Consider the following 23,588-nt stretch of genomic DNA (forward strand, 5'->3'; position numbering starts at 1 on the left):
ATGGCAGTCAATAATTATTAATAAAAAAAATAAAAAATAAAACTTTAATTACTTAATTTATTATTAATTTTTTTTATTACATAAATTTTATTATGTATTATTACTATTATCATTGTTAAATTGAATTTTATTATTTTTATCTATTTTGTCTTGTTATATGCATATTTATGTTTATGTAATTTAAAATTTATTATTATTATTATTATTATTATTGTAATGAAAATCAAATAATATTTAATTAAATGTTAAAAATAGATTTAAATTGAATTATCGTTATGATTTTTATGATTTGTCCTGTTCACTTTGTAATCATTATAATTAGTGTGAATTTATTTATTTATGTAAAAATGTGAATTATTAATACATAATTATTTAATAATTTTAAAGGATATGTTGTAAAAGTGAAAAAATATCAATAAGTTTATAAAAATTACTAAAATTTTAAATTAATTTTATTGGCAAACATTTTAAAATTACCTTGGAAACAGTTTTAAACAAGAATAAAATGGATGTTAATCCTCAATGACGATTACCTCATTGGTAAAAGTTAAAAATCAAGATTTTATTTAAGAAAAATTTTGAACAAAACTATTGTTAAAATGAGTACAAAAATTCAAAGCGGTAATTATAAAAAATATAACAAACCGAAAGGTTTGAATAAAGAAAAGAGTAAATACCTGAGAGAAAAATTTCAAGAATTGGCAGTTCAAGTCATGCAAAATAAGGGTAAGTTAAAATTTTTGTTAAATTATAATAAATATAAAATAAAATCAATCGTTTGTAATGAAATTAATGATTTGTTTTAGATGGTGATGGAAGGAATTCGGATGAAAATGAAAAAAAATTAGAAATTCCAGAACAAATAGAAAATACATTAAATTTATCAAGTACTAATATGATAAAAATTCCTGATTCACTATTAGATAAAGTCAATAATGTCGAGGTACCATTAAATTGTTTTGTTAATTAATCACATATTTTTAACAACAATATGAAAAAAATGTCATGTTTTGTAATGTGTCATAAAAACTATAAAATGTTTCTTTTGAAATGAATAATATTTAATTATATACATTTTAGTATTTGTATCTTGAAGGAAATAAACTTAATTCCTTGCCAGATGATTTTTTTGAAAAACTTTCATCAGTTAAATGGGTAGATTTAAGAAATAATTGTTTGACTTCACTTCCAACAATTGGATTAAAAAATCACAATAGTCTGGAAATTTTACTCCTTCAAGGAAATCAAATTAGATATCTACCACCTGAATTAGGTAATAATTAACTTTACTCCATATAAAACATAATAATTAAATTACTTAAAAAACAAAACAAATTTCAGGTACGGTACCTAATCTCAAAGGTTTACAAATAACAGGGAATCCTTTGACAAACGTACCTTCAAATGTTATCGCCAAAGGATTTTCTGAAATTTTAAATCATCTAAGAAAAATTCAAACATCTCTTGATGTTATAAATGGCGAAACAGAAAAAACAAACACATATCAAAGTAAGTAAATAATTTTTTTAAAATACATATTGACAAAGAAAACAATTTTAATTTTATTTATTTTTCAGATGAGGATGATGAAGAAAATGGTGAAGAACAAAATTATAATTTGACAAATACTTATCAGAATCAAATTTCTGATTGGAGTAAATTATCACAATGGCGACCATTTATAACGAAAAAATTTAAAAACGTTACAAACGACATAAGTAACAGTTGTAAAAGTGAAAAATCAAATCAAAATAAGGGAAAAGTATGTAAAAAAAAAAAATTGTGTTTTCTAATTGTATTTATATAAATTAATTAATTTAAATTTGTGTGATTGTAGATTTCAGTGACAGTACGCACTTGTCCAAAACCTGTGACAAAAATTAAACCTTTTAAATGTGATAGTTATAATAAAAAAAAACACAAAAACCTTAGGGTGTCTTCGAGTGGTATTAATGCCAAAAAAACTAGGCTTGGATATAAGAGAAAACCCATAACTTTAGCTGATATCGAAGAAAAATCTAAAAGGGAAGCTCAGTTGGAAGTTATGAGAGAAATTTTAGAAAATCAAGCTAGAAAAATTCAAAGAATGAAGTAATTATATTTAAATAAACATGGATTGTGTACATTCCTATAATATTTTACAATACCTGGAAAATGTTTCAGAGATAAAAATGCTTTACAGGCTTGGAGAGATCATGCCAGGTTTACAAAAGAACAGATAGCTTTATTAGATAACTATCAACAATATCCATCAAAAGGTTATGCTAAAAATATACCTTATGATATTGATCCAGAATTTTTAAATATGCTAAACAGAGCAGATTTGTATAGGAATTCAAATGGTAAAAAATCTACAAATATTCGAAGGCCAAAAGTTAAAATTTCAGCACGGTAAACAAATTTTACAAATGATGCTTGAAGTTAAAAAAAAATAAATACATGTGTACTAATTGTAATACATTTTTTTAGCGATCTTGAATTACAAATGAATGAAATAGTTAATATGCTTCAAAAGTTAAACACCGAAGATGACCAAATTTCCTCTCCAAGAACCAAACGAAGTCATACCTGTCATAAAATCTCCAAGGTTCATTTTTTTTTTTTTTTTTTCATTTACCAAATGATAGTTTATGGTAAGCTGTTCAGATAATAAAAAAATTTCTTTGTTTTTAGATTCAGGAAATACAAAAAACTCTTCAAAAACTTCAAAATTTAAACTCTTCGATGGCTGGGTTAAGAACATATGTAAAGGTTAAACTTTAAAAGAAAAAAAAAAAAATTAAATATATATTATATTTGTAAATTAATTCGCTTTTAAAATTAAATATTTGACGCTAATAATTTATAAAATTTAAATTATAAAGTTAATTTGAATTTTAATAAAAAAAATAATGTACAATTTTTTTTTTTTAAAAAAAAATAAGAAAAATTTAAATCTTTAAATAAAAGTAAAGTGTAAATTCATTTAAATTTTTTACCTCCAAAACAAAAAACGTGGCATTAGAAATTTTTTAAATTAAAAATAAAGTGATCGCTATAAAGGCCCAAGCCAAGAGTTTATAAACAAGTTTTAATGTTTAAATAAATTATGTTTAGTTAAATGCTTTGTTTGTTTTTTTTTTTTTTTATCAAGAATCTTTTTACACTAGTCATTATTAATAAGAAATTGGATAAATTTTTTATTAATAACTTTTTAAAGACACAATTGTACAAAGTATAAATGACTCAATAATTATTATCTAAAGTGATATTTCTGTAAGACTGTAAAATGGCGGAAACCAAATCGTCCAATGATAATTTAAGTGCAAGAAGCAATAATTTTATATGTGGAGTTGTAGAAGGTAATGTATATAAGTATATATATAAAAATTTATATACCATTTAAATTAGAATTTACTCATCAGAAAGTTAAAATTTTATATTTGTGGTTACAAAAAATATTCTTTGAAAGTTTAAGAAAAACCGTAATTAATAAGTGGAACAAATTTTGTATTTTTAAAATATAAATTTCTACCCCGAAAAATATTACAATTTTCATCTGTAATTTCATAGGATTCTACGGCAGACCGTGGACAACGGAACAGAGAAAAGATTTATTTCAGAAATTAAAAAAATGGGGAATGAATTCTTATTTATACGCCCCCAAAGATGATTATAAACATAGAGCTTATTGGAGAGAACTTTATACAGTAGAAGAAGCAGAACATTTAACAAGTTTAATTTTATCCGCTAAAGAACAAGGCATTGCATTTTACTATGCTATTTCTCCAGGACTTGATATTACTTATTCTAGGTATGTAATGAATGTAATCTCTTATTTAAGATTACTTACAAAAAAAGCGAAAGATAATTTGTTTAGAATTACGTTTAATAAGGTAGTAGATAAATTATTATAAACTGTATTTTACAAGTGTTTAAAATAATTCTTTAGTGCCAAGGAAGTAACTTACTTAAAAAGGAAATTGGAACAAGTATCTCAATTTGGTTGCACTGCCTTTGCCCTTCTATTTGATGATATTGAACCTGAAATGTCGGAAGCAGACAAAGAAGTATTTCAATCGTTTGCACATGCCCAGGTTAGATTAAATTACTATGTGGTTTAATACCCATTATAAAATTATTAATCAAATTTTTAATTTCAGGTTTCTGTTACAAATGAAATGTATCAACACCTGGGGCAACCTGTTTTCCTTTTATGTCCCACACAATATTGTGCTGCCAGAGCCTCACCGAATGTTGGAAATTCAGAATATTTAAATACACTTGGAGCAAAACTCCCACAAGAAATTGATATTATGTGGACTGGTCCTAAAGTAATATCTAGAACACTAACTATTGAATCTATAGAAGAAATAACTGAAGTTTTAAGGAGACCTCCAGTTATTTGGGATAATCTACATGCTAACGATTATGATCAAAAAAGAGTATTTTTAGGTAAATTATAAAAATTAATTTCTTATTTAAAAAAAAAAAGAAATAATAATAATAATCAATGTATTTTTTAGGTCCTTATTCTGGTAGATCGCCTGATTTAATACCAAAACTTAGAGGAGTTTTAACAAATCCCAATTGTGAATACGGAGCCAATTTTGTAGCCATCCACACATTAGCACAATGGAGTAGGTGCAATATAGATGCCATTAGAGATCCTTCTTTAAGTAAGTAAAATTCATTATGTGCTTTTTATTTTTTTTCAAATGATTTTCATTGAATTTTTTTACTCTATGATTAGATGATACCGTTTCTGCTGATATTAAATTAGAGACTGAAGGAGTTAATGAAGAAGGCCCTTGTGGTCTTTCTCCAAATATGTATCATCCTAGGAGAGCTCTTAAAAATGCAATTAACGAATGGTTACCTGAATTTAAAAAATTTAAACCTGCATGGGGTCCAATAGCGAAACCACAACAAGTATGAATATTGGAAAGTTTTTTTTTTTTAAAGAATTTTATTTATTTGTATAAACATATAATTTAAAAAATTTAAATTTTGTTGTAAAGGTGATAGCTGCACCAGTTCCTATTCCAATCATTCCATCCGTAAACACTTGTATGTCTCTGACTTCAACAACCATGACTACAAATTCTGTGGCAGTACCTGTTTGTAGTGCGAATCAACTCCAAGCTCTAGCAGAAGTTTGTAGCACAGTTCAATCGAACGAATCATTAGTTCAACCCACCTCGGTATCAGTAATGAATTCATTAGCATCCGAAACCAAAGTCTTACCTTTAACTACTAATAAAAATTGTAAAAATACAAATCAAGAGCCAATGGATTGCAATCCCACATCTGGAATCAGTCCCGATAGTCCGGTTCAGGGTAGTTCACTGGTCTCTGATGTAGCAATGGCCGAAACTGTAAGTTTTCAACGACTTTAACGTTTAAATTTCAATTACTTTATTATTACCTATTAATATTTTTTTTTCTTTTTTTTTGTAAGGTTGTAACCGAATCGAATGGTTCTACAATGCAAATAGAAAGCACTTCGGATGAAAATATTTGTAATTCTAATATTCAAATGGTGGTAGATGGTAGTAGTAGCACGTCATTAAATGAAGAAAATGTAGAAAATAACGAATTAGGGTAGGTTTAATACTAGGAGCTTTGAAGGAAAAAAAAAAATGGTCACAATAACGAATATTATTTTCAGAAATGAAAAAAAATTAACATTGGCGGATTTGACATTGCTTTGCGATTTGTTTTATCTTCCCTTCGAACATGGCGGATCGGGAATTCAACTTTTGCAAGAATTCCATTGGTTGAAAATAAATGCTCACGTTTTAGCAAGTTCTGGAAAACAACCCGGAGACAAAGAAGTAACAAGAAGTTCTAAATCAGAGGTATTGTATTATTACAATAGTTTATAAATGAATGATGGCGAATTTGGGAAAATTAATAATCTGTAAATTTTAGTTGGAATTTTGGTATTTTTTTTAAAGAAAACATTCACGAATGATTTTTTTTTTTATTTAATGTTAATAGGTTGAAGAATGGTTTGACAGAGCGAAACAATTTCAGGAATTAACTAAAAGCGTCAACACATTATTTCAACGTCTTACTTTTTGCGCAAATAGAGAACTTCTATACGATCTTTATCCTTATATATGGGATATTAGAGGAGTCGTGTCACTTTTAAATTCATATGTTAAATGGCTTGGTGAGAAGAAAATGCGTTTTAGCGATTATTACTCAAGTTTTTTTTTTTTTTTTTAAAAAATAGTCTAAAAGTTTTAGGGGGAAAAATTTTATTATGCGACATGCGTACCTTAATTCTCTCTTGCGTTTTGCGTTTTTAATTTTTTCATTTTTTTTTTATTTATTTATTTATTTAAAAATAAGGTAGTGGTGGTAAGAACTCTTTGTAATGATGTTTAAAAAGTAGTAGGTATCACTACAACTACTACTACTACTACAATGATAGTAGTTTACATAAAGTGAAATTAAATTTTTGTAAAATGTTTTTTGTTTTTATTTTTTGTGTTTAATAATTAAAGTTTGATTATTTGATTATTATTTTTCAGCTGGTGGACGATTTCCCGGTTTGGTGTCGACATACACTCTAGGACAGTACACATGTACGTGTCGGTAAACACATGCGTTATCATGCGTAGTAGTCTTGCGTAAATGCGAAGAAACCAGAAAAAAAAATTTTCTTTTTTTTTATTATTATTATTATTATTTTTTTTTTCTTTTCCCCTCCCCCCCCACAATGTACACATTTATTAAAAACTCATAATGATATTAGATTGCTTTATGATGTTTCAATAAGAAAATTTCTAATTGCTTAATTTTATTCGGTTTTTTTTTTTTTTTTTTTAATTTTTTTTTTTTTAATTTTTGTTTAAATGAATTAGTTAGTAAAATGAAAATTGATTTCAGGTAGAAGGAGAAAAAGAAAAAGAATAGTTATTATCAACGGGGAAAAAAGAAAAGCGTAAAATGCGCGGACTAACAAAAAAAAAAAAAAAAAAAAAAAAAAGGCTTTTCCGATGATTTAAATTTTCCTTTTTTTTTTTTTTTTTTTTGAAAAGTCTAAAATTTTCAAAGCTGTGATAAATATATAAAGTTTTAAAGGAGAATGATTATTATTATTATTATTATCACGGCTTTGAAAATAAATTTTTGATTGAAAAACGCATCGATGATCAAAATAAAAATTATGTAATTGAAAGGATTTATTTGTTCAACGATGCGACATTTAAATTCTTTTTTCCTTTTTCCATCTCCCCATCGCCCCCCCGCGCCTCCCCCGCCATTCCTGCTCCCCACCCAGTTTATAACACGATGATATTATTTCTTGTTTTTTATTTTATTTTTATTTTATTTTATTTTTTTATTTCTTACATATAAAGCATGTAGGAGAAAGGGTTGTTGTTGTTGTTGTTGTTGATTGTTTAGTTATAATATTACCTATGAAAATTAGTCGGTAGTTTTTTGTAACGGTTTTTTTTATTTTAAATTTTTGATTTTTTGTTATATAAAATTTTAGGGTTTTCAAAAGGTTGGAAAGAAGCTTTCATGTCGGGTGAACAAGAACCATGGGTTTTCCGCGGTGGACTCACAGCGGATCTTCAGGTATTTCAAATGAAGACCCCCTCCCCCCGCGCTCCCCGCGATTAAATAATCAGGAAAAGAGACAAAAATAATTTTTTTTGTATTTTTCAACAGAGATTGTTACCCGTTGATTCGGGTACGGATTTGTTTATGTATAAAGCACCGGAAGTTCCTAGTTGTAAAATATACACTGTGAGACCTTACATGTCTTCCGATAAGCCGCAGGTATATGACGTATGCGCCAAAGTTAGCTGTAGTTCTGATATACCCGTCCAATTGAAAAAATTACCCGGAGATAGGTGAGTAATTTTTTTTTTTTTTTTAAATCAATCAATTCGATTGGTTTCGAAAGTAGTTTTAAAATTTTGTTTTTTTTTTTTTTTTTTTCTAGAATCGTAGGAAGTTATTTAGAATACGCGTCGGAATTTTGTTTAGTTGTCGAAGATGAGACTGAAATTGTCGGTTTTGCAACGGCCGCATTAGATTCAAAACAATTTTTTAAAAATTTATCAAATTCGTATATTGAAAAAATGAAAAAAAAATATCCACTCGATGATGATGATGATGATGATAATGGCGATGTTGATGGAAACGTTAAAGTGAAGGTTACACAATGATGATGATGATGATGATCAGTGATCAGAGTGGATTAAAAGAATAAAAATTAATTTTTTAATTTTTTTTATCCCTGTAGGAATTCATTGAATATTTTCACACGACGGATTATCATTCGCCGGAATTAATACATAATCAATATCCGTCTGTGATGGCGTGTGAAATTTTACCATCGGTAACGGATCAAAGCGTGTCTAAAAGACTTTTAGCTTGTTTGTTGGCAGCACTTCGAGCAAACGGTAATTCGTTGGTCCGACAAATGACACGAAAAAAGACTTTTAACGAAAAAATTTAAAATTTTTTTTTTTTTTTTTAGGATCTTTCGGAGTTTACGTATCGATAGATTTTAACAATCGTAGCGCTTTCGAATTTTACTCTAAATTGGGTTTTATTGAAATCACACCACAAAGCGTTGGAGCGGATAAAACGAATAAAATAACTTATTTGGGAAGATCGTTTTAAACAAAACAAATATACACGCATATATATATATTTTGTAGTTAAATAATAATAATAATTAAAATCCTTTAATTATGATTTTAAAATGCCAGGAACGCTCCGCCCTCTTGCTCTCGCCCCGCCCACTCGCTCTCGCTCCGCCCCCCGCCTGACTGCAATCAATCAACCAAACAGTAATTTTATTAGTAGTTCGTCATACACACACAACAAAAAACAGGTACAGGTAAATTTTTAAAAAAAATTACAAAAAAACATATCAGTGTATTAATTACAACGTGGCCTTTTTTAATTATTATTATTATTATTATTATCATTATCATTATTATTATTTTTTATTAATTTTTTTCTTTACAAACGGGGAAAAAATAAAAAAAAAAATGTACGGAATCGATTATTATATTAATGTAATGTATATATTTATATATATTATTTATGAAAAAAAAAGTTTCGTAATTGTTTTACTTATTTATTTATTTTTATTTATTTGTTTTTATTTATTTATTAAATAAAAAATTATTATTATCTCGAATTAAAGTGGGGGGAAAAAAAGGAAATAATAATAATAAGTATTTTTATTAACGTCCGAAATGTTATATTGAAAAAAAAAATATAAAAAAAAAATTATATTAATTAACGTTTATTAATTTATTATCATTATTATTTATTTTTATTATTATTATTATTAATGTCTTCTCTTATTTAATTTATTAAAAATTATAATGATGGTAATAATAATAATAATAATTTTTATTTAGTAATTTTTGAAAATTTTTTTTTTCTTTTTTTTTTTAATAAATAAATAAATTTTGGAATGTATTTATGTATGTACATATACATACATAAAAATAAAATAATAAATAAATAAATAACAAATACTCTTTATTTATCTAACAAACATTTTTATTAATAATAATAATAATAATAAATAATTGAGCTTATATTATTAAATACATTTTTTTATTAATTCTTATATATTTAATGTAATATTAATTAATAAATGGCACAGATAACATTGATTTGATAAAATAAATAAATTAAATAATTAAATTTATGCTAATTAATTAATAAATTAACATAATTAATAATTTTTATTTAAAAAAAAAAGGAAAATAAATAACAGCGGTATTTATTATTTCCTTACGTATTTTTTTTTTTTTTTTATTAAAATTTTATTACTTTAATAAAACCCTTATTATATTAATAACAACAATAATAATAATAATAATAATAACAACAATTAACAGTATGACAATAATAATAATATTAATAATTTTGGTTTCGCTTTTGACATTTATGATAATGATAATAATAAATTTTTTTTAAAGCTCTCTACGTAAGTAATTAATATTTTAAAAACGTTTATTAACACTTAATTAATAATTACACACGACAAAAATACTTATTAATAATAATAATACTACATAATTATTTATTTATTTATTTATTAACTTGGAGATCAATTTAAAATTGATTTAATTTAATAATAAAACAAATTTTAGGTTTTCTATTAAAAATTTCAAAACGATTTTTTTTTTTTCATGGCATCAACCACATTAATAAATTTTTTTTTTTTTTTTTTACATAAGTTTAATAATAATAATAATAATAATAATAATAATAATATTTTTGGTTTACCGTATAAGAAATCGATAAAATCAATTATTAATAATCGAATCGCCCTGATTATTAAAAAGACTAGCTTTAATTTAATAAAAAAAAAAAATTAAAACGTTTATGTATTTATGTATATATTATCATTATTACGACTACATATTAAAATATAAATAAATTAAAAAAAAAATAATAATAATTATTTATTCAAAAATAAAATAAAATAAAATAATAAAACAAAAGGTAACCATTTAAAAATTTTTTTTTTACATTTGTATTATTTTAGTATTATTATTATTATTATTATTATTATTATTATTATTATTATTATTTACACGAAAAACAAAAACTTAATAATAATAGTATGTGACCTTTATAAATTTCTTTTCTTTCATCGATTTCGTAATCGAAAATTAGCGCGATAATTAAAAAAAAAAGAAAGAGAGAAAAGAAATTTTCGTTTTGTTATTTTCCGTTAAAAAAAATTTGAATTTTTTTTCCAGAACACAACGGTAACAAGTTAAACGGTAACTTCCCGTTTCCGTCGAATTTCATCATCAAATCCGAATTTATTGATTTCATCATCATCATCATCATTGTTTTGAAATAAATAACACAAAGAATTTATTCGATCCGAGATTGATAATTCTGTAAAATTAACAACAACAACAACAAAATTATTATTATTTCTTTTAAACTTAAAAAACAAAAAAAAAAGAAACTTTTTAACCGAAAAAGAAGAACAACAAAAAATCTCCGAGTCACGTGACGATAAATCACGTGATTCGGAGACAAGTGATGACGTTTAACTAAAATTTTTTTTTAAAAATAAGAATACTCGAATGTACTCTACTTTAACTACTGCTACTGCTTCTGCTACTACTACCACCTGCCACGTCAAATTCGAATGTTTTTAAAAAAAAACCGTTAAAGTTACAGCAAGTAATTTAGTCCGATTCAAATTCTCCGTCCGACGCGTGTGTGAAATTATCGATTATCGATTAAAATCGATTTTTAAAATCGATATTTCTTCTTTTTCGATATTTATATGGATAAATATGTAAGTACACAAGTTTTTTTTTTTTTTTTTTTATTTAAAATGTATATATGTACGTATGTGTTTGTGTGTGGGAGTGAACGAAATTTTTAAAACTTACCATGAAATTTTTCAAGTACGAGATAAATGTTTTCAAACGTCACGAATCTTCTTCTTCCGAAACATTTTTCCTAAAATTATTTATGTAAAAAAAAAAAAACAAAAGAAAAAGAAAAAAAAAAAAAAGAAAAACAAAGAAGGTACCTCTCATTGGTAGTTAATAAAAATTTTTTTTTTATGTAATTCGTACTTCACTGTAATATACAACAGCAAGTCGTTTCTCTATTATTTATACACTTTTTTTTCTTCGCATCATCGTCAGTACAAAAATTTATATTTTTAACATTTTTATTATCAAACGAAATTTTTTCTTTTCCTTTTGTCATTTTACCACCCAATTCGATCGTTTCCCACGATTCGTCAAGAGAAACCGTTAAATCCGTTTTCTTCCCCTCTTTTTTATCTTCGTTCTTTTCCATTATGGCGTTGTACGTTTGCGAAGACTCTATTGTGTCTTTTGTACTTTCCAAATCGTCTTTCCCCGTTCCAGAAATTTCCAAACTAATATTTACGTTGCATTCGTCTTTACATTCGACACCTCCCGGTTCCTCCTTAACTTTTTCAACGTTTTCGCTGACGTCACCATCGCCTACGTCATCGTCGTATTTATTTTCACTGTTTTCGGCGGTTACAAAATCACCCGTGCTTACCGTCGGATCTACAATTAAGTTTTCAAAACTTTCTCTGTTTGTCGAACTTATTAAATTAGTGTCTTGATGATCTTCGTTATGGTGAGATTCTTTAAGTCCTTCCGCCAACCTTCTGAAAATTCTTAGAGGTTTCGATTTGAAACCCGTTTTCGAATCTTTCGTATTTAAAGACGTGACAGGTTTGAAATTCACTTTTTGCTTGTTTTTGGCTTCGTCTATGCTAAGCACGCCGTCGTATGATTTCCCCGTGAGGGACATGTTATCGTACAGGGAATTACTGGATTTGTCGTCTGCATTGATGCAAGATACGGTTTCGGATGGTATTTTTTCAAAATTCATTTTGGCAAGCGCTATGCTTTCTTTTCCGGAAAAAAGATTTGTTCGCGATATGGATTGTGCCGCGGGTCGTAAACTTTTGGCGGTTGCCCCTTTGTCCCCACAGTATTCAGGACAAATATTCAAAATATTTTCTTCGTTTTCATGTTTGACATCGCTCATTCTCAGTACGTCATCATCTCCTTCTTCGATTTCTTCGAACCAATCCTCGTCGGATGAACTGTGATGACTCGTGAGTCTTGGTAAACTAGCATTTAAACTATTTGAACTTGAAATGAGACGAATCCTGCTGTTACCACGGATAAATTGTTTGTTGTTGTTGTTGTTACACTTCCAGGATTTCATTAGCGATTGATTTTGTATCGAACAATTAGGAGACCAAGACACGTCCGAATTGCATCTCGTGTTTTTCCAATCTTCTTTTTTCGGCGAATGTTCCACGAGGGATGCAGAATTAACTCTTTTGACGCCGCCGAATTTTTCCGATTTTTCATTCCCGGATTTAAATTCCCAACTGCACGATCCCTTTTCATTGCTTTGACCCGTGTCTTGGATTTCGAATTTTTTTATAAGTTTTTCGGGTATTTTAATTTCGCTCGCTAAAAGCGCTATCATTTTTTTATCTTCTAAAACGAGACTATTTTTCGACGACATTTCTTCTCCGCACGGATTATTAACGATTTTATTCGAATTTTTACAGGTTTGACAAGATGGACATTTTGATAAATCCGGTTCCGTATTACCATCCGCTTCTCTTGAAACATTCCTATTTTGACTCATTAATGCTTCCAAACTGCACGCTAATTTTTCAATCTCGATTTCCGTATATTTAATCGTACCGGACGCGAATTTTTCACTTTCCCCATTTTCTTCATTCTTAGAATCCGTCAGATTACCATTCTCGAGACTTTTTTCCCCTTCGGAAGATGAATTAGGGTTCGACCAATTGTTTGTGGCTGTTGAAACAAATAACTACTTGAAAAAAAACACAAACCAAACAAAACAGGCAAAAAAAGCAAAAAATTTCGGGACCTTACCACAAATAAATAAAAGCTAAATAAAAAATTTTTAGCTCTAAAAAATTTAAATTTTTCATGTGAACTAAATTTAAAATTTAAATTACATTTTCAGATAATATTTTAGAGCTAAAAAAAATCTAAAAATTCTCAACAACATTTTGAAAATATATATATAAGTCAAGCACATGCTTAAGTTTGTTAACAATTTTTTTTTTAAAACTCAAAAAATTAATTTTTTACTAATCGTGCAATTATAAATATACAAATTTTAAAATAATATATATATATTTTCAAAATATTACACGTGGATTTGCAAGTGAGAGAGAAAGAGAGAGAGAGAGAAACAGCAAACGATACCTTAATACAAAAATAAGCTATATAAAAGTGCTGTCGCTTAAAATAGATATATAATAATAATAATAATCTAAATGAATGGAATAGTAAAGAAAAAAAAAAAAAAAAATTGTATTCATACCTGAAGCGCTCTTTAAATCGAAATTCAGGTACACAGGCTGGAAAAAAACAAAGAGTTAAAGTAAAGCAAAAAAAATTTGAATTATTTTTTTTTCGTTTTTGTTTTTTTTTTTTTGTTTTGTGTTTTTTTTAATTAAAAAAAAAGAAAAACTAAAAAAAAAAAAAAAAAATAATAATAATTAGTAAGCTAATAATGATGATGTCAGCATATATCTAAAAATTAAAATTTGCTCAAAAGTGCCATTTATTATTAGAGTTAGAAATCGTAAAGTGTTGCTTTTTCCCAAAAAAAAAAAAAAAAAAAAAAGAGAAGGGAAAAAAAAAAAAAAAACTAGGAAAAAGCTCGACAAACACAGCATTAGGTTTATTTTTTTTTTATTTAAAAACTTAAAAAACAGAGACAATTAAAAAAAAAAAAAGAAAAAAAAAAAACAATGATAGTAGGATAACACTGAAATAAATACCTTGAAAACCTATAAGTGTACAAGTTCAAATCCCATATAAACCGGCTGCAGGAAATAAAAAAAATTTTTTTTAAGGATAATTTTCTTTTCCTTTTTCTCAGTTTGTTGGCAATAATAAACTTTTCAACGATAAACAAAGTAACAACAAAATAGTGAAAAAATTTCTTTTTCTTTTTTTTTAAAATTAAATGAATATATGAAATAACACGATTTGGGGAATAAGTAAAATGATGAATAATTGATGTGTGTCTCTTTCTTTTTATATATATCGAATGTTAATTTAAAAAACTCACCTTGTGATCTCCCATACAAGTATTCCTTCCCATAATGCTATAAATGACATTACTGGAATCGTTTGACTGGAAAAAAGGAAAAGAAAACATTTATCACATAATGTTTACTTTACTCCAGTGTAAAATTGACAACTTTAAGAAAAATTACATCTTTGACTAGAGGTATAGCTGAGTGTGACATGACAACACGATCACACCATGCTGGACACCGAGTTTTCATGTAACACCGATCACCAGATGAATTTTCTTCAAATGGATAACTCGGAGGAAAAGAAATTTTAAATTCAAACAAATGATCGGAAAATGCATTGAGTTCCTTATCATACTCTCTCAACTAAAAATATAAATTGTATAACTTTTTGAATCATTTCAAATCACATTTTCAAGTCTAATAATATGGAAGAAGAAGAAAAATTTAACTTTACCCAATCTCCATCTTTTACTGTAAATAATGACTGGTGATCGGAATGATTGAATTCTTTTTTACCAAGTGAAAAAATAACTTTATCTTCTTGTTTAAATTCAATCGTATTTACATCCTCATCAAGGCAAGAACTTTTTAAACCTTCAGACAAATGCTACAAAATATATGTAAATAAATGTTTCGTTAAAGTGAATGAATATTTATAATAAGATTGTCAATAAACCTTAACAACGCCTTGAGTGTCAGCTCTAAAATTAAAATCTCCAAAAACAAACAAAGGAACAGGACCATATTCATCAGTCTGAAACCTCTCTAATGTATATGCAAGTGCACGTCGTCTGGTATCACTGTAAACAGACGGGAACTGAAACAATCAAAACTACATTTAGAACACAAATTTATTAAAAAAAATAAAAATTTTGCACAGGAGTGAGAGACCATACCGATTTAATGGCAACAAAATTAGATACATCATGAAACAAATGTATATTGACCAAATCGAATACTGTTCCATTTAGACACCACCTGGTTCTAAGAAATCCTTTACGAGACCATTTGCACTGGAAACAATATAAAAAAAACATTTGTAAAAAAAAAAAAAAAAAAAAAAATAAATAAATAAAATTTATCAAGAGAGAAAAAAAAGAAAAAGAATTTACTTCTGGAAAATATTCCAATGGAAATTTGCTTTTCTCTTTGGTTCCTTCATGTTCAATATTTTTTGAAAATATTGAAATACCGTTAACATCTTTAAAACGACGCTCTTCGAAATCAAATATAAGAACATCCGTTATGGACTCGTGAATGAAATAAAAATTTCCTAAAGCCTATAATAATAATCATAATAATAATAAAACATTAAAATTTATCGTTTTCAATGAACGCCCACATAAAAAATGTAATCTTTATTATTATTATTATTACCGTAAAGTTTTCAGCCGAAGAATAATCTTCATCTAAGTAAATTCTAGCTTTGTCAAACAATCGTAGTTCCTCTGAATTAATCAATAGTTTAACAAAATTCTCTACATATTGCATAGATTTTTCATAATTTTTACCGCCGACCTCCTGACAATGCAAAGCAACAAATTTTGGATCTAGACGTGCAACTGTCTGAAAATGACACATATAAATCAATTTATTTTTTTTTTCCCACCAAAATCACAAAGCACCGCCTTCTATTAAGGGGAACTTAATAACAGATAAAAGGGATGAAATTTTTTTTTATTTATAACTTTATGAGTAAAAAATAAAACAAAAAAGTTATTTTTGAATGTTTTATTTTTAACTAATGATTAAAATAAATATAATACAAAATTAATTTATTAAAACAAAAAAAAAAAAAAAAAAACACAATATTAATGTATTGATTCGATAAATAACATTCGAATAATAACAATTTAAAAAATTATTATTAACGATAAATGTTATAAGAAATATTATTATTATAACAGATTAACGACAAATTTTTGTTTTAACATAGTTTATAAGAAAAATAATTATTATTGCTAGCTAATAATAGTATAAAAATTTTCTAATGACACTATATTATTACATTATGATTAATATTATGATATACAGTAATAAAAATTATTACACTTACCGACAAAAACTCTTCTGTCCAAATCTTTAGCATTGTTGTAGGCTATAAAAAAAATGTAAAGTTTTTAGTTTTTAAAAGTATGATTTCAAGGATTAGTTTTTGTGTACTATGAAATACATAATTAACCCAAAGATTTTCCATAAGCATTTATTTAAATAATCGATAATATTAAACTCGGGGGGTAAAATAGAAACATTAATGTTTTAGATATAAGTTTTATTTCATAAAATTTAGTGATAAACAAATAAAAGAAAATTATTTTGTTTTAAAATAAAAATTCAGAATATGATTACTAACGAGTTTAATATTTTTTAAGAATGACATAAAGATAGAATTACCATTTGTTCATGATAATAAATTAGTTTTTTATTTACAGAAATTGAAAAAAATACTATTTTCCTTCAAAAATTATATGATAAACCGTAGAAAATTATAAAACAGATTACATATACAATATTATTTGACATGCTTGTTTTAATTAAATTAAATATACATAAAATTTATTAAATATGTAATTATATAAAAAAATTATAAAATTTTCTTGCTTACTTCCTCAAAAATGGACCCGACATTTGCTGTTATGTATACGACAGGAGTAGTTCTTACAGACATCATTTAATAATAAATCAGTTTTTTTAAAACTTTTTACTTCACTCTAATAATTACCATCGCTTAAAATTTTAAAAATTTAATAATAACTTGATGTAATTCATATAATTAATTAATTAATTTTTTTATATTTTTTATAACAAAAAAAAAAAAAAAAAAAAAGAAAAGAAAAAAAAAAGTTAATTTTTTATGTTTTTCCTGGTTGCAAACAAAATTAAATTCACTCCAGAGGAACGCCTACTGCTATTTACGTCACAATGTAATGACGTCAATCGATCTTTACGTCTTGTGTCCAAGTATCCCTCTTTGAACTCGCTCAATAGTAGAATTGTGATAATGGAGTGAAGTATTTATTAGATTGAATATTTTTTTTTTTTTTTTTTTTAGAAAATTAATTTCATCTTAAGTAAATAAATATCGTTATTTGATAAATTAAATTAAATAATTAAAGAATAAATATTTTTGGTTTGGGTAAGGGGAAAAAAAAAAAAAAAAAAAATTAATTTTAAATTTTTTTAAATCGTTTTATTTGTCAAATTTTTATTATTATTATTATTATTATAATACAAATAAAAAATATTTTTAAAGCAAAAACTCTGTTTTATGTTATTGTTTAGTTCTTATATTATTATTATTAAATAATATGATACTCTTGAATATGATTTTTTTAATTACATTACAATTACTTTTCATTGTTTGTGTATCGAGTGAAAATTTACCTGCGACAAAATTGTTTTTATATCCTGTTGAACCTTCACTATTTAACTGGTCTAAGAGAATTGGTGATGATTTCACATACAGAGCTTCAATATTAAATGCACCTGATTTACCCAAATGGATTGAATATTTGTACAGTAAAAAACATAAAACTGGATTTTTATTCGGTGTTCCACCACAGGATCATAAAGAATTAGAGGTAAGTGTATTTTTTTTTATTTTCATTAAATATTCTTTTTTATATGTGTCTGATATTAATTGTTATAATTCTTGTGTATTAAAAAAAATGAAAAACAAACTTTAAAATTTATGTTTACTTGGTAATTAATAATAACCTGCATATATGATATTGTTTCGATTTATAATAAACCATAAGCTCATCTTATAAAAATATTTCTCGGTACATAAATTATTATTCATTTCTTGCAGGATCTGTTAATTAACATAAATTATATTTCATTTAATTATTCATCCTTTATTTATTGTACATAATTATTAAAAAAATTTGTATAAAAAAAAAAAAACCTTTATTTATCATTAAATTAAAAATTCATTGTAATTACTTTATTTTATTTAGATTATAGGCACATCTTATATTTTTGACAACGATAAGAAGCGGAATTTTACATGGGTTCAGGTAGTAATTGTATCATTTTGTAGTAACTAACCCATGTTTTTATACAATTAATAATTTTTTTTCATCTTTATTAACCTCAAATTTCCTTGTTTGTTTCACTTTTTCATTTTCTTTCTAATTATAAAGACATTTTTTTAAAAAAAAATTTGATTATGAATGAACTTCAGGTAAATATTGGTAACTATTCAATTTTTGTTGAAAACTAATAAAAAATTTTGTTTTGTGATAACACCTCTAATGACCCCAAATAAAAGAAGAAAAAAAAATGAAGCATCATCATTTGCAATTTAAATAATAATAAAAAAAACTAATTATAATTTGACTTTTAGATTGAAATAGTTGGTTTGAATAGTAAAACATATGAAACGAGAAGAAGAGTAATTCATTTAAATATAGAACATAAAGAGAATCCTGCAACACATCAGGTTCATTTAAAAATAGACAATTTAAATGTTGATGATTTTTTCGATTCTCATCGTATGTCAAGACTCCTCAACATTTTCAAATATAAATTATGGAAAGAAAGTTTTTCAGATCTTTACTTTACTTTTTTAACAAGTGCTGTGTCTTTGGGAGCACGTAGACCTCTTAGACCAACAGAAGGAGAAGGGTATAATATAATTTTTAAATTGGAGAGAGAGAGAGAGAGAGAGGGGGGTGAGAAACAAAGAAAAAAAAAGATTATAATTTTTTGTTTTAGTGTCGTTATTCGTCTTGGAAGCATTGCTACTTTTTCGAATACTCTAATCGATTTGCAAGAAGAAATAAAACCGCTTTGGAAACTTCAATCTTGTCCAAGAGATTTTAAACGTACCACAGTTGAAAGAATATTCAGAGATGAAGGTTTCATATTGGATTGGTGTAATTTTAAACTTGTAAATATATATATATCATCCAAAAACAAATTCAGTGATTAACGGCTGGAAAAACAAAAAATTTTATTTTTTTTTACTGATGCAGATACATAAACCATCAGATTCAATAATGAATAGTTTTGGAGGAAGTAATGAAAAAATTTCTTTCGGTTCTGAATTTTTTTACGAACCGATTTGGTCATCACCAACGAAAGCTCAAGTTGCCGGTAGAAGTTACACGAGAGAATTTGCATTTACTCTTTTAATTCCTACATTTATTCTCATATTATTAGTTTTACTTTTATCTGTTATATTAGGAATACAAAGGGAATACTCGTAAGTATATACATATATATATTTTTTAAAAATTTTTCTTCGGGGGTACCAACTTAAAAAATTTTTTTTTTTTAAATTACACGATAATAATGTCGTTATAATCCCACCAGAATTATGTGTCCCTTGTTTGTTTTTTAGGAGAGACGAATCTGACGATTTCTTTGATTCTATATTTTGCCTTTGCGAAGATTTTTGCAGGTTTGTCATAAGGATAAAATATATGAGTGATTTATTTTGAGTGCGAATTTCTTGAGTTTTTTTTCTTCTTTTTTTTTTTTTTAAACAAACACTCACTGAATTACATAACTTTCTTTTTTTTTTTTTTTTTTTTGATTGATTGATTTTTTTTCTAGGCCTTAAACTTTTTTTTAGGTTATCATCTAAATATAATTTTACAAAAAAAACTTTTTTTTAACAAATGGATTAATTATGATTTTAAGGTCTCAAAAGGATTCCACTATATTGGAAGTGAGCACTTCTCAGTTTTTTGGAAATCCATCAAGGCCTACTATTTGTGCTTATTCAGATCTCAATGGAACATCCAGATCTGTGACAAAAGCTGTCGTGACAAATGGAGTTTCTAGACCAACTCCTCCACCATATGAAGGAGGAGCTATGTGGTCGTAGGTTTTCTTTTTTTTTTTCAATCGAAAAAAAGTATTTGATGTCTTTTTATGTGAATTTTTACAAGCTTAAAAAATATTTTTTTTTTATAGAACAGTTGTGGATTTCTGACAAGAGGAGGAACCCAAAACATGGTTTTGTTAATTTAAAACCAACTAAAAACTTATTACAAAACTGTCCGTGGTGAGAGTCATTTGTAAATAATCGCTTTTGATATTTTCAATAAATATTCTAGTCAATATCATCTATCTAGTCCGATATATTCTAGTTTGCTTTATATCATTGATTGTTGTGCTTAATGTGAGTGATGAAATCTAGTTCAATTATTATATACAATGTATTTTTATTTAATATATATATTTGTTATTCTTACGCTTAATAAATAATTAATTAATTTTTAATTATTACTTAAATTTGTGTATTTTTAAAACTATTTTATAATATCACAGTATGAAATGAATAAACTGGATTTTAATTGTACATTTAAAAAACGGCAACTTTGTTTTTCATTATTTTTAGACAAAATTTTGAACTGGCAGGTTTGGCTTAAATTTTTTTAATTAGTATACTTCGTCCGTTTATTCGATAATCATATCCTCCGTTCTATTATTTCTTTCCCGATCGTCTTTTACCAAGTTTGGATATAAAGTAGCTATTGGACCTGATGCATTTAATCGACCGTAGAAATCCGGTCGTTTATCTTTAGAATTCTTACTATCGGCCGAGATTTTGCTCAGCCAAAGATCCATTAATGTTCTTGGTCCTGAATAAATACTGATACCCGCAGTCGTACGATTTTGTCGGGAGTTCATTAAAAGAGGAGATGTTGCTTTTGAAGCGGGAGGCGGACTCATTGGTGAATCCGTAGTTGCTCTTATCACGGATGCTCTTGTTAAAAATGAATCTGTATTGTGAGTTTCAGAAAATTTCGAAGTCATAACATCTAATTCTCTCAAAGCTTGATCAAGTTCAACTTTATCCCCAGTTGATTTGTTATCCGTTTCTTTGTTTCTGAACTCCAGTAAGTAATGAAGGACTTTATTATGTTGATCAGAACGACAATGTGTTCTGACAAATTTTTCTAATTCGTTCCACATTAACTTATACTGTTCTTCTCGCTTTTGACCTTTTCCTCGAACTCCAGTGTTGGGTTGTATTAATGGTTCATGTTTGGTTTCTAAAGAAGCTAAACTAGATATCACTTGTTTGCATTGAGCGACTTCATCTGATGTAAGTTCTTCTTTAGTAAGTAATTGTGGTAGGGGATCTATGTACTGACGTAAATTCATTATAAATGTTCCTGATATTGTAATAGGCCAATATTTAGTTTGTCTATCTAACTTATTTTTCATACAATTAATAGGCAAGTTAATGTTATCGCTTCTATTTTCAGACAATTTTCCTTGCAAAGGTATTAATGTATTATTTTGCATTAAAAGTCCAAAATCTGTGATTCTGTAATCTGTAACTCGCCCTCCACAGCCTTCCGAAATCGAAGGTGGATCTTCTAAAACACTTCTTCCAGTTGCCAAAGCATGGATAAAAATTTCCCCTCCATGAGCAGTTAATAAATGACTAACAGTTTTACCTCCGACTCTCTTGGGCATTTCCAGCATTACTGAGCGACCATTTAACAAAAAATTTATTAAGCATGAAGAAGGCCTGCTGTTAACATCAACCGGTGTAACTCTGTATGCAGCAGTACAATTGTGCATTTCTTGAGCAGAACTTCCTCTGGGTGTGCACCACTTTAATGTGACAGTATCATAGTCTGTACCATTTTTTTTTGTTTTCATTAAAAGTGGATCGGTGACAAGAGTTTTGTAAAGATCAGCATGAGCATTTGCATGATGAAAAATTTCTACATCATAATTAGCACTTGAACTAGCATTTTGTTCTTCTTTCATAGGTATACCAGTAACTGTTGTAGAAGCTAAGCCATAATGTCCCAATATCAGATGAGATAGTTTATTATTCAATCCTTTCCCAGCACACACAGAATGTACTTCTGCACTTAAAAGAGGGCTTAATTCATTTAGCGGCTGACTAGTTACATTACTTTCTGCATTATTTGGAAAAATATTGATGATAACTAAATGACAATGATGAACAGCAATTAAATGATCAGTTGCTGTTGCTACTTTGTTTTGTTGAGTTAAAACCTTTGAAAAAAAAAAAAAAAGCAATGTAATAAAACATTAATTTCGATACTTTAAATTTTTTTGCATTAACGTTAATATTAAATTTAAACAAACCTTCAAAAAAATTTCTTGAAGACTTTTCATACTAGCATTATCTCTTGTGGATGTTATGCATATAACTCTACATTTATTGTCTAATTTCATTGCATTTTCCATTAAACTAGTTCTCTTAATGTGTTGAATTTCTGAACATTCAGTAAGAGCTTCAACAGCTGCTCTTAAACCATGTATAACTGAATAATCCCCTTGCTGATGTGCTCTAGGAGGAGTTCCTAAATAAGCACTGCTGTTTAAAATATAGGATATACTTTGTTGACTTTGCTCCCAAGAATTAAAATGATGAGCAGTCGAATCGCTAGCAATAAAACGAATAAGTTTTCCTTCCGGAAAAAGGTCCCACACAATTCTACAATACTCTACGGCTGCTTCAATACCGCAGGTCCAAAGGGATTTAGATACAGGCGCCAAAGGTATTACGTTAAGTCCTCTGGTTTTATTCAAGTCAAATTCCATTAAATCTTCACATGATATACCGAAGTAGGGAGTATGATCAATTACAAATACAGTTTTGTGATTAGTTTGAGTCATCGTGTTTTGTGACATTTTTTACTAAAGTTACAATGTACTTAAGAAAAAAAAAAAACTTTATGAAAATTAATAAACACAATTAAAAAATTTCCGCGATCCACAAATTAAATACATTACATTATTAAAATTGAAACGATTAAAGAAGTCACTGTATTAAGAATTATTTTTTAAAAAATTATTAAATTTTACTGAATACATAAAGTTGTTGAAAAATAAATACTGAAATTTTTTTATTATTTACATGATAATTTATTCGGCATTCGTGGTATGTAAAGTCATAGAGTAAATAAATAATTCTAAAACGTTGTCTACATTATACTTAAAAATCGCTTCAACGTGGTTTTTGAATTTTAAGGTTAATGTT

General features: G+C 26.6%; 6 protein-coding genes across 6 annotated transcripts; 3 read left to right on the forward strand and 3 right to left on the reverse strand.

The window, feature by feature from the left end:
* Positions 1–599: 599 nt before the first annotated feature.
* On the forward strand, positions 600–3,063 carry Phum_PHUM456240 (golgin IMH1, putative; the record flags this gene model as incomplete). The annotated part of the gene is made up of 10 exons (XM_002429871.1): positions 600–726; positions 807–943; positions 1,081–1,273; positions 1,342–1,509; positions 1,578–1,762; positions 1,838–2,091; positions 2,164–2,391; positions 2,470–2,587; positions 2,674–2,751; positions 3,043–3,063. 10 exons carry the CDS (start codon positions 600–602, stop codon positions 3,061–3,063), a joined length of 1,509 nt encoding a protein of 502 aa, XP_002429916.1.
* A 205-nt stretch (positions 3,064–3,268) lies between these two features.
* On the forward strand, positions 3,269–8,631 carry Phum_PHUM456250 (uncharacterized protein; the record flags this gene model as incomplete). Its single annotated transcript, XM_002429872.1, has 16 exons — positions 3,269–3,341; positions 3,553–3,793; positions 3,932–4,076; positions 4,143–4,434; positions 4,506–4,658; positions 4,733–4,911; positions 5,001–5,357; positions 5,441–5,583; positions 5,651–5,840; positions 5,983–6,157; positions 6,522–6,575; positions 7,490–7,575; positions 7,669–7,853; positions 7,946–8,159; positions 8,249–8,408; positions 8,486–8,631. 16 exons carry the CDS (start codon positions 3,269–3,271, stop codon positions 8,629–8,631), a joined length of 2,793 nt encoding a protein of 930 aa, XP_002429917.1.
* Positions 8,632–11,586: 2,955 nt separating this feature from the next.
* Phum_PHUM456260 (uncharacterized protein) lies at positions 11,587–13,161 on the reverse strand (the record flags this gene model as incomplete). Its single annotated transcript, XM_002429873.1, has 1 exon — positions 11,587–13,161. The coding sequence occupies one exon, from the start codon at positions 13,159–13,161 to the stop codon at positions 11,587–11,589; it is 1,575 nt and encodes a 524-aa protein (XP_002429918.1).
* A 1,452-nt stretch (positions 13,162–14,613) lies between these two features.
* Phum_PHUM456270 (Type I inositol-1,4,5-trisphosphate 5-phosphatase, putative) lies at positions 14,614–17,273 on the reverse strand (the record flags this gene model as incomplete). Its single annotated transcript, XM_002429874.1, has 9 exons — positions 14,614–14,697; positions 14,780–14,965; positions 15,057–15,209; positions 15,279–15,419; positions 15,499–15,615; positions 15,715–15,882; positions 15,980–16,168; positions 16,659–16,700; positions 17,208–17,273. 9 exons carry the CDS (start codon positions 17,271–17,273, stop codon positions 14,614–14,616), a joined length of 1,146 nt encoding a protein of 381 aa, XP_002429919.1.
* Positions 17,274–17,910: 637 nt separating this feature from the next.
* Positions 17,911–20,049, forward strand: Phum_PHUM456280 (Epsilon-sarcoglycan precursor, putative; the record flags this gene model as incomplete). The annotated part of the gene is made up of 5 exons (XM_002429875.1): positions 17,911–18,189; positions 18,951–19,231; positions 19,322–19,496; positions 19,582–19,811; positions 19,950–20,049. The coding sequence occupies 5 exons, from the start codon at positions 17,911–17,913 to the stop codon at positions 20,047–20,049; spliced, it is 1,065 nt and encodes a 354-aa protein (XP_002429920.1).
* Positions 20,050–21,013: 964 nt separating this feature from the next.
* Positions 21,014–23,239, reverse strand: Phum_PHUM456290 (uncharacterized protein; the record flags this gene model as incomplete). Its single annotated transcript, XM_002429876.1, has 2 exons — positions 21,014–22,597; positions 22,691–23,239. The coding sequence occupies 2 exons, from the start codon at positions 23,237–23,239 to the stop codon at positions 21,014–21,016; spliced, it is 2,133 nt and encodes a 710-aa protein (XP_002429921.1).
* Positions 23,240–23,588: the final 349 nt, after the last annotated feature.

This window comes from Pediculus humanus, genomic scaffold, assembly GCF_000006295.1.
Source record: "Pediculus humanus corporis 1103172108232 genomic scaffold, whole genome shotgun sequence".
NCBI lineage: Eukaryota > Metazoa > Arthropoda > Insecta > Psocodea > Pediculidae > Pediculus > Pediculus humanus.